At 40.3% G+C, this 13,181-nt stretch overlaps 1 protein-coding gene across 1 annotated transcript in view; it reads right to left on the bottom strand.

The window, feature by feature from the left end:
• LRRC9 (leucine rich repeat containing 9) overlaps positions 1–917 on the bottom strand; it is a 117,965-nt gene extending 117,048 nt beyond the window's left edge. Inside the window, exons 1-2 of the mRNA XM_052647183.1 lie at positions 870–917; positions 399–617 (exon numbers count right to left, since the gene is read on the bottom strand). Of these exons, the coding sequence (XP_052503143.1) occupies positions 399–617; positions 870–917 (267 nt within the window). The remainder of the gene's footprint in view (positions 1–398; positions 618–869) is intronic.
• Between the last annotated feature and the right edge of the window lie 12,264 nt (positions 918–13,181).

Below are 13,181 nucleotides of genomic sequence, written 5' to 3'. Positions count from 1 at the left end.
CAGTCGTGTCCAACTCTTTGAGACCCCATGGATTGCAGCCCACCAGGCTCCTCCATCCATTGGATTTTCCAGGCAAGCGTACTGGAGTGGGGTGCCATCGCCTTCTCCGAAACCAGTTTTACTATGAAGCAATACTGGGTATTACTTGATCTGATTTGATTATTAAAAAGTAGAATGTGTCTATTTTTCAGTTATTTCTATTTTCTCTTTTGTATACATCTATTTTTATATTTTGCCCATTTAAATGTTTCTTTTGTTTTACTGGATAAAGGGTTTAATTCATCAAATATGAATTTATCTGTTTTGATCTATGCCTCAAGCATATACTTCAATGAATTATTTACCAAAGCCAAATAATTTAGTACAAATACTTCATGTAAGGTTATGTTTAGACTTACCTCTATGCAGCATTCGGCAATCCAAAGTTCTTTAAGCTGTAAACAAGTTTCTAGTCCTGAAATTTCTTTTATATCTTGAGCAACAATTGTGAGACTTGTTAAGTTAGGAAATAATGACAATCCAACTATACGAGGATACCCTGAGAAAAACATTTCCAGTTTTGAAGTATCTGATCCTTCTTGTCCAATCATCTCATAAGACAAACCATTGCATAAACACTGTTTTCAAAAAAGAAACTGGGTTATTACTTTTTTAAGATAACAAATTATTTTTGATATTAGAAATTATAAACTGTGTTTTACTGATGACATTTTGACTCACAAGCAGAAAAGCTGTACCACATATATGGTTTTTCTCTACTTCCAAAGATCATAGAAGAAATCTTTAGATAAACTCCAGAGAGAAGTGTAAAAATGTTTCATTTAGTATTCTTACAAATATAGTTGAAAAGAAATCTGGTTTTGACTCACCAGTTCTTTAATTATGTCGTGTTGGTTTATGTTTTCACATTCAATCATCTTCCATTAAAAATAAAGGTTATAGTAATATATCTGTTAAGAAAAAAGAAAAGTTGAAGTAAGTACCAGAGTCATGCCACATCATGTAAAGGGACCTTAACATTACTTAGGTGGACTTACTCACCTGTGCTTTAACATTTTCCAACAGTACATTACCAAGAATGTCTGGACCCCAAGACAGTCCATTCCCTCTCTGAAATTTTCTCTTGGAAAGTTATTTTTTTATTCTGAATTTAATTCTGTCTCTCCATAACTCCCCCCCATTCACTGTCATTTTACCTCCTACATTCAAATAAAACAAGCATAATTTTTTTTCCACATTTTGAGCCTTTAATACTTGAAGAACATAATCAGCTCTCATCTATACCTTTATCTTGCCCCAAGTTCATGACTTTCAGTTCTCTTACTAGAAAGATTCTTGTTTTTCTTCCTTGAATCAGTTCCAGTTCATTCTTTCTATTATGTTGTGATGTCCCAAACTGAATCCAGTTTTCTAAGTATAGTTAGCAAAGAAAAAGAATCCTCAGGACTTAGTAACATACCATAGGCATGGCAATAAATATTTATTAAAATGAACTAGTCAACTTCTTAATGGTATGAAATACTAAATAACTACATAGCTTCAATAAAATGTAGGCTACTGTTTCATTAATTTTTAATATATTCATTATATTGTTCCAGATATATACTATTTAGAAAAATATAGGAATCCTGGTCTTAATATGTTGTTGTTCAGCCACTCAGATTTGTTTGACTCTTTGCGACCCATGGACTGCAGGACACCAGGCTTCCCTGTCCTTCACTATCACCCGGAGTTTGCTCAAACTTATGTCCATTGAGTCGGTGATACCATACAACCTCTCATCCTCTGTCACTTCCTTCTCCTCATGCCCTCAGTATTTCCCAGCATCAGGGTCTTGTCCAATGAGTCGGCTCTTTGCATCATGTGGCCAAAGTATTGGAGTTTCAGCTTCAGCATCAGTCCTTCCAATGAATATTCAGGACTGATATCCTTTAGGTTTGACTGGTTTGATCTCCTTGCTGTCCAAGGGACTCTCAAGAGTCTTCTCCAGCACCACAGTTCAAAAGCATCAATTCTTTGGTGCTTAGCTTTCTTAATGGTCCAACTCTCACATCCATACATGACCACTGGAAAAACCATAGCTTTGACTAGATGGATCTTTGTCGGCAAAGTGCTGTCTCTGCCTTTTAATACACTGTCTAGGTTTGTCATAGCTTTTTTTCCAAGGAGCAAGCATCTTTTAATTTCATGGCTGCAGTCACCGTCCACAGTGATTTTGGAGCCCAAGAAAAAGTCCACAGTGATTTTGGAGCCCAAGAAAATAAAATCTGTCACTGTTTCCATTGTTTCCCCATCTGTTTGCCATGAAGTGATGGGACCAGATGCCATGATCTTAGTTTTCTGATTGTTGAGTTTTAAGCCAGCTGTTTCACTCTCCTCTTTCATCTTCATCAAGAAGTTCTTTAGTTCCTCTTCACTTTCTGACATTAGGGTGGTGTCATCTGTATTTCTGAGGTTATTGATATTTCTCCCGGCAGTCTTGATTCCAGCTTGAATTTCATCCAACCTGGCATTTCTCATGATGTACTCTGCATATAAGTTAAATAAGCAGAGTGACAATATACAGCCTTGATGCACTCCTTTCCTAATTTTGAATCAATTCATTGTTTCATGTCCGGTTCTCACTGTTGCCTCTTGACTTGAATACAGGTTTCTCAGGAGGCAGATAAGGTAGTCTAGTAATCCCATCTCTTGAAGAATTTTCCAGTTTGTTGTGATCCACAGAGTCAAAGACTTCAGTGTAGCCAATGAAGCAGAAATAGATTTTTTTGGAATTCCTTGCTTTCTGTGTGATCTAATGGATGTTGGCAATTTGATTTCTGGTTCCTCTGCCCTTTTAAAATCCAGCTTGTTCATCTGGAAGTTCTCAGTTCATGTATTGTTAAATCCTAGCTTGAAGGATTTTGAGCATTACCTTGCTAGCACTGGTAGGATGTGAAATCAGAGAAGTACTATGGGGTGGATTTCTTTTTGAATAAGATGTAAAGCTATATGAGGATTTTGAATGAAAGAATAACACAAGCTGTCTTGGGTTTTGAAAAGGATTGCCCTAGCTACTGTGTTGAAAATAGACTGCAGGGGTTGATGGGAGAAGCAAGGAGATCAGTCAAGGAGCAGTTGTAATAAGGTGAGAAAGGGTGGCAGCTGGAACTGGGTGGTAGTAGTGAAGATGGTGAGCAGTGGTTAGATGATAGATCTATACTAAAACTAATACTGATCGTTCCTTCCCTGCTTCCAATTGGCAGCTGTCTCTTTACACTATTCTCGGACTCTCCCCAAATATTACACCATAGGAGTGGCCAGACAAGGGAGCATGCAGCAAAGACCTACCTGAAGGAGTTTAGATATTCCATCAGAGGCCCACATAGAGATGCAGACTACAGTCTTCCCTCCTAGGTTTACTTGGATGGCGTCCCAAGTAAAGGAAGGCCCCGACATTCTGCTTTAATGTCTGTGAGCACCAAAGGAAAAGCCTGTCTGCCCACCACCACACAAGGAACAAAGCTTGCCTTTAGCACCCCAGAGTCACCAAACAGTGACTGTTTTCTAGCCTATGCTCTATGCCCAAGATATCTATTAGAGAAGATATTAACTGCTCCCTTCATTATTCACTAAATTATCATATGTAGCTGAGTCTAATTTTGGACTTTCTAATCTGTGCTTTCCGTTAGCTCTATTTATTCCTACAGTATTACCCTGTATTAATAACTGTGATTTATATTGTAAATTTCTACCTCATTTCTTTTTTTAAAAATTTCCTGTTATTCTTTCATATTTACTTTTCCAAATAATATTTATAATTATTTTGCATTTAGTTTTAAAAATTCACGTGGGACTCTGACTGAGATTAGATTGTAAAAATTAATTTAGGGAGAATTTCACCTTTCCAGTATTGAATCTTCCTTTAGAACAAGATATAACTCTCCATTTATTCAAGAAGGCTATTTTTTCTTTCTTTTTTTAAACTTTTTATTTTATGTTGAAGTATAGTTGATTACCAATGTTGTGATAGTTTCAGTTGTACTGCAAAGCGATTCAGTTATACATATATACCAATCTATTCTTTTTCAAAGACTACTTTTTCTTCAGAGAGAAACATGCATATTTGTGATATCAACCTTTCTTTCACTTCACCTTAACTTCTCTTCTCCAGTGCCCTCACTTAGGAAAAACCTTGTTGTAATTCAATAGTTAATTAGTGAAACAAAATTTAACTTAAAACCCTCGAATTATATAATTTTTATAACTACATCTGAATTATGTGATTATACATAATTAATAATACATAATTATGGACCTTCCTGGCATTTACAAACCTCCTATGTTTTCTCCAAACTCAAGTGGTCCCAAGGTTTCCAATTTCTGATTCTATCTAGAGGTGAGTGTCCTGATGGCCAGCTTGTACTCACTCTCCTGCAACTGGGAAAGCTCTTTTTAGGACCAGTCCATCTAAGAAACTGCAGGTCTTCTCCAGTTTCTCCAGGGAGCCAGGAGCCACCAGAAGCATCTATAGCTTTCATCCTTCAAATCTCAAATCTTGGATTGATCCAGTCACCTCTGATCTCTGCTCTGGAGTGCTGCTGAAAGATTTCACTTGACTGGTTGGTCATGTGAGTTGAAATCACTACAAATGCACAGTCTCTAACCTGAGTTGAATCCAAAACCAGATATTTTATATTTTCCTCTTCAACTTCCTCTCCTAAGGAGTAGGACCAGAGATACAGACCTGAGATTCACAACATCTGGAATATTTTAAACTTTCACCACTCACCTCAAGTTCTCTCTCTCCCTCAGTAGATGATCTTGTTCCTGTTTTCACAGAGAACAATGATGGCATGATGCCACGAGATAGACACTTCTTAAATTCCCATACCTCTTAAAATATATAGCTGACCCTTGAGTAACACAGGTTTGAACTGCACAGGCCCACTTATATGCAGATATTTTCCCAGAGTAAATACTACAGTACTACATGGTTCATCATGCGAAATGCCAGACTGGATGAAGCACAAGCTGGAATCAAGATTGCAGGGAGAAATATCAATAACCTCAGATATGCAAATGACACCACCATTATGGCAGAAAGCTAAAAGGAACTAAGAGCCTCTTGATGAAAGGGAAAGAGGAGGGTGAAACAGCTGGCTTAAAACTCAACATTTAGAAAACTAGGATCATGGCATCTGGTCCCATCACTTCATGGCAAACAGATAGAGAAACAATGGAAACAGTGACAGACATTATTTTCTTGGGCTCCAAAAATCACTGCAGATGGTGACTGCAGACACGAAATTAAAAGATGCTTGCTCCCTGGAAGAAAAGCTATGAGAAATCTAAACAGTATATTATAAAGCAGAGACATTACTTTACTGACAAAGGTCCATCTAGTCAAAGGTATGGCTTTTCGAGTAGTCATGTATGCTTATGAGAGTTCGACCATTAGAAAAGCTAAGTGCTGAGGAACTCTGATGCTTTTGAACTGTGGTGTTGGAGAAGACACTTGAGAATCCCTTGGACTGCAAGGAGATCAAACCAGTCCATCCTAAAGGAAATCAGTCCTGAATATTCATTTGAAGGACTGATGCTAAAGCTGAAGCTCCAATACTTTGGCCACGTGATATGAAGAACTGATTCACTGGAAAAGACCCTGATGCTGGGAAAGACTGAAGGCAAGAGGAAAAGGGGATGACAGAGGGTGAGATGGTTGGATGGCATCACCGACTCAATGGCCATGAATTTGAGCAAGCTCCAGGAGTTAGTGATGGACAGGGAAGCCTGGCGCACTGCAGTCCATGGGGTCACAAAGAGTCGGACACAACTGAGCAACTGAAATGACTGACTGACACGGTCCATGCCTTCCTGAATTTGAGGACAAGGAGAAAAGAAGGATAAGCTGGCTGACTATTAGTTATATGTGGACTGTACAAGAGTCAGCTGTGTTTATTTCATTTTCTGACTCATCTTAGAAAAAGCATTCTTTCTCCTGTCCCAAATGAATCCCTTTTCCTGTGTACTTATCCCATTCTCTTCAGACTCTTCAGAACATTGATCTGCCAAATTTTCCTTCTTTTCATTTATTCACATCTTTCCTTCTCTAGGGTCTCTTTTCTCTTCATACACAAATATTAGGTCATTACTATCTTAAAAAAATTTTCTCCTATCCTGTATTCAATGATTAGCTGATTTTAGACCCCTTTACCAAAAAAACTTTTAGATATAAGTCATTAGCACCATATCAGAACATTAGCAAACATAGGGAGTAATTAGCAACACTTCAGCACCTCTATTCAGTTCTCAATTTACTGCTGTCTCAGTGGGGATACCTCAGGCAACTGCATCTTCTTTTTCCAGGTCAACACTAGTTTAATGCCAAAGATACTGGACAAGTTTTAACTTTTAACTTAATTTGACTCTGAGATGAAATCTGACGATGCTGATGACTCTAAGTTTTCTTCTTTGGTTTGACTTTTTCTCCTTGACTTTTCTCTACTTGTTATTTAATGCCTAATTTTCTGATTAATAGTTTCCTTCTTGATGAAAAATTACTAATTTTTATCTTGCTTTTTTTCTGTGCAATAACCGAACTAACTACATGGAAAGCTCCATCAGAATGTGTCTCAAACTCAGTATGTTCACAACTGAATCATTATATTTTCCAGCCAAACTGCTTAGCCATTCTTGGTAAATGATATCATTGTTCTAATCATTCAAGTAAGAAACCTGGAACTGATGTTCAATCACTCTTTCATTCTTTCCCCCACCTTTGCTCACTCATTAAATCATTCCGCATATATGTACCCCTGAAATATACCTGCTAAATGTCTGTCAAGTTTTTTTTTTTCCCTCCCCTCTATCCAATTGCTTCTGCTTTGATTCAGGTTTTCATTACTTCAACTTAACTGAAAATTTCCCTATAGTCTCACTTCCTGCCAATAAACCCTCAACACTTCCATGACGCCAATTACTCAGTCATGTCTGACTCTTTGGGACTCCATGGACTGTAGCCTGCCAGGCTCCCCTGTCCATGGGATTCTCCGGGCAAGAATACTGGAGTGGGTTGCCATTATTCTTCTCCAGGTGATCTTCCTGACCCAGAAATAGAACCCACATCTCCTGTGTCTCCTGCATTTCACCCAGATTCTTTACCACTGAGTCACCTGGAAAGCCAGCAACCTCCCAAAAGGGAAATTCGCTCACACTACTCCCCTTGCTCTACACATGGACATCACCAGATGGTCGACACTGAAATCAGATTGATTATATTCTTTGCAGCCAAAGGTGGAGAAGCTCTATACAGTCAGCAAAAACAAGACCAAGAGCTGACTGTGGCTCGGATCAACTCGGATGAACTCCTTATGACAATTCAGACTGAAATTGAAGACAGTGGAGAAAACCACTAGACAATTCAGGTATGACCTAAATCAAATCCCTTATGATTATACAGTGGAAGTGAGAAATAGATTTAAGGGACTAGATCTGATAGACAGAGTGCCTGATGAACTATGGATGGAGGTTCGTGACATTCTACAGGAAACAGGAATCAAGACCATCCCCAAGAAAAAGAAATGCAAAAAAGCAAAATGGCTGTCTGAGGAGGCCTTACAGATAGCTGTAGAAAGAAGGGAAGTGAAAAGCAAAGGAGAAAAGGAAATATATATGCATTTGAATGCAGAGTTCCAAAAATTAGCAAGGAGAGAAAAGAAAGCCTTCCTCAGCAATCAATGCAAAGAAATAGAGGAAAACAATAGAATGGGAAAGACTAGAGATCTCTTCAAGAAAATTAGAGATACAAAAGGAACATTTCATGCAAAGATGGGCTCAATAAAGGATAGAAATGGTATGGACCTAACAGAAGCGGAAGATATTAAGCAGAGGTGGCAAGAATACACAGAAGAACTGTACAAAAAAGATCTTCACGACCCAGATAATCACGATGGTGTGATCACTCACCTAGAGCGAGACATCCTGGAATGTGAAGTCAAGTGGGTCTTAGGAAGCATCACTACGAACAAAGCTAGTGGAGGTGATAGAATTCCAGTTGAGCTCTTTCAAATCCTGAAAGATGATGCTGTGAAAGTGCTGCCCTCAATATGCCAGCAAATTTGAAAACTCAGCAGTGGCCACAGGACTGGAAAAGGTCAGTTTTCATTCCAATCCCAAAGAAAGGCAATGCCAAAGAATGCTCAGACTACACCACAATTGCACTCATCTCACACGCTAGTAAAGTAATGCTTAAAATTCTCCAAGCCAGGCTTCAGCAATACATGAACTGTGAACTTCCAGATGTTCAAGCTGGTTTTAGAAAAGGCAGAAGAACAAGAGATTAAATTGCCAACATCTGGTGGATCTTTGAAAAAGCAAGAGAGTTCCAGAAAAACATCTATTTCTGCTTTACTGACTATGCCAAAGCCTTTGACTATGTGGATCACAACAAACTATGGAAAATTCTAAAAGAGATGGGAATACCGGACCACCTGACCTGCCTCTTGAGAAACCTATATGCAGATCAGGAAGCAACAGTTAGAACTGGACATGGAACAACAGACTGGTTCCAAATAGGAAAAGGAGTATGTCAAGGCTGTATATTATCACCCTGCTTATTTAATATGCAGAGTACCTCATGAGAAATGCTGGATTGAATGAAGCACAAGCTGGAATCAAGATTGCCGGGAGAAATATCAATAACCTCAGACATGCATATGACACCACCCTTATGGCAGAAAGTGAAGAAGAACTAAAGAGCCTCTTGATGAAAGTGAAAGTGGAGAGTGAAAAAGTTGGCTTAAAGTTCAACATCCAGAAAACTAAGATCATGGCATCTGGTCCCATCACTTCATGGCAAATAGATGGGGAAACAGTGGAAACAGTGGCTGACTTTATTTTTCTGGGCTCCAAAATCACTGCAGATGGTGATTGCAGCAATGAAATTAAAAGATGCTTACTCCTTGGAAGGAAAATTATGACCAACCTACCTAGACAGCATATTAAAAAGCAGAGACGTTACTTTGCCAACAAAGGTCCATCTAGTCAAGGATATGGTTTTTCCTGTGGTCATGTATGAATGTGAGAGTTGGACTATAAAGAAAGCTGAGCACAGAAGAACTGATGCTTTTGAACTGTGATGTTGGAAAAGACCCTTGAGAGTCCCTTGGACTGAAAGGAGATCCAGCCAGTCCATTCTAAAGGAGATCAGTCCTCGGTGTTCTATGGAAGGACTGATGTTGAAGCTGAAACTCCAATACTTTGGCCACCTGATCCAAAGAGCTGACTCATTTGAAAAGATCCTGATACTGGGAAAGATTGAGGGCAGGAAAAGAAGGGGACAACAGAGGATGAGATGGTTGGATGGCATCACCGACTCAATGGACATGGGTTTGAGTGGACTCCAGGAGTTGGTGATGGACAGGAAGGCCTGGCATGCTGCGGTTCATGGGGTCGCGGAGTCAGACACGACTGAGCGATTGAACTGAACTGAACTCCCCTTGGAAGGTATTCATGGTGTCCAAACTCTAACTCCTGCCTACTTTTCAAGCTCATCAACTACAAATTCCTGAGAGCATCCCCGGCTCTGGCCACAACTATAGTTCTCTGAATGGCATGGGATATTTCTGTACTTTGGCATATGCTGTTTCCCCTCCCTAACTTTCCCTTGACTTTATGGCATACTCCATATGCCCTTAAAAATTTAAATCAAGGGTCTTCTGTGTGAAGACTTTAATTCTGTCAGTATTGTAATCATTCTCCTGCTCATAGTTCCAATAAAGGCCAGACTATGGCACATATACAACACCTGTCCTACTGTACTGTGATACTTCCAGGTCTTTGTTCCTTACCCGGTTACAACATCACTGAAGGCAGGGACAATTACCCTATCACAGTGCCTGGCACATGCTTGGTATTTGATAACAACTTATTGGATGGTTTGAATTAGTTGTCACGCCACAGGGTCCTATATGGTATAAATATTGGGTTGGCTAAAACGTTCATTTGGGTTTTCCACAAGATGATACCAAAAGCATCTGGCCAACCCAATACCTTAAGTTTTACATGACTGGTCTGAGTAGAACAATAATTAGAGTTCAAAGGACCATGTTCCTGTCTGTCATGACAGCTGGGGAGAGTGTCATTGTGAAAAAATCAAATTTCTTTTTTACAAACTAGAAGACCTGTATGGTCAAATTGTTTCCTGCCTTGGGTATAAAAGGATCAGAATCCAGCTATTTTTACTGATGCGCCAAACAAATGCCCTTCCAGTTCTAGATGAGCGGTATCAAGTGTGTCCAAGGAGCACTTCGTTCTCTCAGTAAAGGCTGCACAGATAGCTGTGTACCACCCTCCCTCTCCTTTTCCTCTTCAGCTTTGCTCTGGTAAACCTGACGGCCTCACATAAAGTCACGTCACTGTCTCTCATTATTATCATCTCCTCTGCACCATTACAAGGGTCTTTTGACCTCAACGTTGCTTTTCTCTTGTCTTCCTCCGGGTGTGGCCAGAGAGAGAGGAGAGGGGAGCAAAGACTCCTGGGGCTTGCCTAGAGGTGAGGTACTTCCAAAGGCCACCAGGTTATACTCACTCACCTTATTCCAGAGACAGGATGGATTCCGGGGCAATCGGAGACAGAGTAGAGTCCACGCCCGCCTCTTAATCCGGGTCTTGCAGCAGCAGGCTGGACACCCTCCCTTTCCCGGGGCCTGGTGTGTACACAACTGCCCGCTGCGGTTACCTAGGAAACCTGCTCTCCGCCTCCCGCGACCTCCGGGTGGGGAGGGGGTGAGAGGGGCGGGGAAAGTGGTGGCCGACCCGTTTCTGGATCACGTGGCGGCAAGCTACAACCAATCAGCAGAGGTAGGGGTCCATCCGGAAGACCCCGCTGGTGCTCCTGGGAAATGGTGGGCAGGATCGCCCGTCTCCGCGGGTCTTTTAGACTCTGCATGTGTCTTTTCACGTGCCTTCGCCAGATCAGAGGCCCGGATGGGAAGCAACGACTTACAGCGGGGACCTAGTCGTTGCCTCTTTCAGTCCCGGCTGTTTTCCACTGAAAATCTCCTGGGTTTGGAAGCCCGGAGCCTCGCTGAACTTGAACCCCAAAGCATGATGCTGTGATGTCACAAGGCGGCCAGACACCCGTATCAGGCCCTGATATCCCCACGCGCCCCTCGGTCCAAACGCCGGCGACCGCCGCTCTCCAGGAATGTATCTGACCGCAGCCGGAAGCCGCTGAGCGCAGAGCGAGCCTAATCGAAGGACAGCGCAGGCCAACCTAACGCCTTAGTGACCTCCAGAGACCTGGACCCTCCAACGGTCTTCTTGTCGTTCGCCGACAGGCTTTTGAGGGTCGTTTAAGCACTCCAAAGTATACTGGTGGCCAAACTTTTACAAAATAAAAATTTAAAGAGGGAATGGGAGGAACAGAGGGCTGAGAAATGAATTAAGTTAGGCAATCAAAGTAACTGCTGATCTCGTTTCATTCTCTAGATAAGTGCTGTTCCACATGTCAGCCATTTAGCTATAGCCGCGTGAAAGGTGGCTTGTCTGAACTGAGATGTGCTATGAAACACACATTGTGTTTTGAAGACCTAGCATGAAAAATATATGTATTGATCACATGTTGAAATGATAAGTAGTTTTCATATATTGATTTACATGAAAGTACTTTATTAAATCTACTGGTTTTTTTTTTTTACATTTTAAAAGCGGCAATTAGAAAATTTAAATTATGTTATTTCTATTGTGTTTCTGTTGGACGGCGCTATTATGTTTTTTTGAGGTTATTTGTGTAGAATATTTATGACGTTCAGTTCATGCAAAATAGTGTCTGTAAGTTCTGTTTTCTGTCACCAGGTGGCTGCCTCATTCAATAGACTATATTTTAAAACTGCTTTCTCATGAAAAATATGAGTGCAGATATTTTACTATATTTTCATTTCAAATATTTTACTGTAATATTGACCGTTTGTAAACATACATGAACATAAGAAAAGATAAATTTTACTTGCATGGTTTTTATTCCTCAGAAATTTCAGTTTGTCATTAATTAACTAAATTAAAAGATTTGAGGTTTAGGAGTTTTTAAAAAGCATCAGAAAAATCTGATTCATATTATCATCACTGAAAATCTAATTGAGCAAGATGACCTGACTATAGTGTGTAAAGACTAGATAACAATAGTTTTAATATCTAAAATTTTAGATTAAGAAACTGTATCAGAAATCAATTAGATGAATTCAGTTCCGTTCAATTCAGTCACTCAGTCCTATCCTACTCTTTGCGACCCATAGACTGCAGCATGCCAGCCTTCCCTGTCCATCACCAACTCCCGGAGCCTACTCAAACTCATGTCCATTGAGTCAGTGATGCCATCCAACCATCTCATCCTCTGTCGTCCCCTTCTCCTCCTGCCCTCAATCTTACCCAGCATCAGGGTCTTATCCAATGACTTGGTTCTTCACATCAGATGGCCAAGTATTGGACCTTCAGCTTTAGCATCAGTCCTTCCAATGAATATTCAGGACTGATTTCCTTTAGGATGAACTGGTTGGTTCTCCTTGCAGTCCAAAAGACTCTCAAGAGTCTTCTCCAGCACCACAGTTTGAAAGCATCAATTCTTCGGGACTCAGCTTTCTTTATAGTCCAACTCTCACATCCATACATGACTACTGGAAAAACCATAGCTTTGACTAGACAGACCTTTGTTGATAAAGTATTGTCTCTGGTTTTTAATATGCTGCCTAGGTTGGTCATAGCTTTTCTACCAAGGATCAAGCGTCTTTTAATTTTATGTCTGCAGTCACCATCTGCAGTGATTTTGGAGCCCCAAAAAATAAAGTCATCCAGTGTTTCCACTGTTTCCCCATCTATTTGCCATGAAGTTCAGTGGCTAACTTTATTTTTTTGGACTCCGAAATCACTGCAGATGGTGATTGCAGCCATGAAATTAAAAGACGCTTACTCCTTGGAAGCAAAGTTATTACCAACCTAGACAGCATATTAAAAAGCAGAGACATTACTTTGTCAACAAAGTTCCATCTAGTCAAGGCTATGGTTTTTCCAGTGGTCATGTATGGATGTGAGAGTTGGACTATAAAGAAAGCTGAGTGCCAGAGAATTGATGCTTTTGAGCTGTGGTGCTGGAGAAGACTCTTGAGAGTTCCTTGGACTGCAAGGAGATCCAACCAGTCCATCCA

Source organism: Budorcas taxicolor, chromosome 10, assembly GCF_023091745.1.
Source record: "Budorcas taxicolor isolate Tak-1 chromosome 10, Takin1.1, whole genome shotgun sequence".
Lineage (NCBI taxonomy): Eukaryota > Metazoa > Chordata > Mammalia > Artiodactyla > Bovidae > Budorcas > Budorcas taxicolor.
Note: the sequence above shows the minus strand (reverse complement) of the source record. Positions and strands in the feature narration are given on the sequence as shown.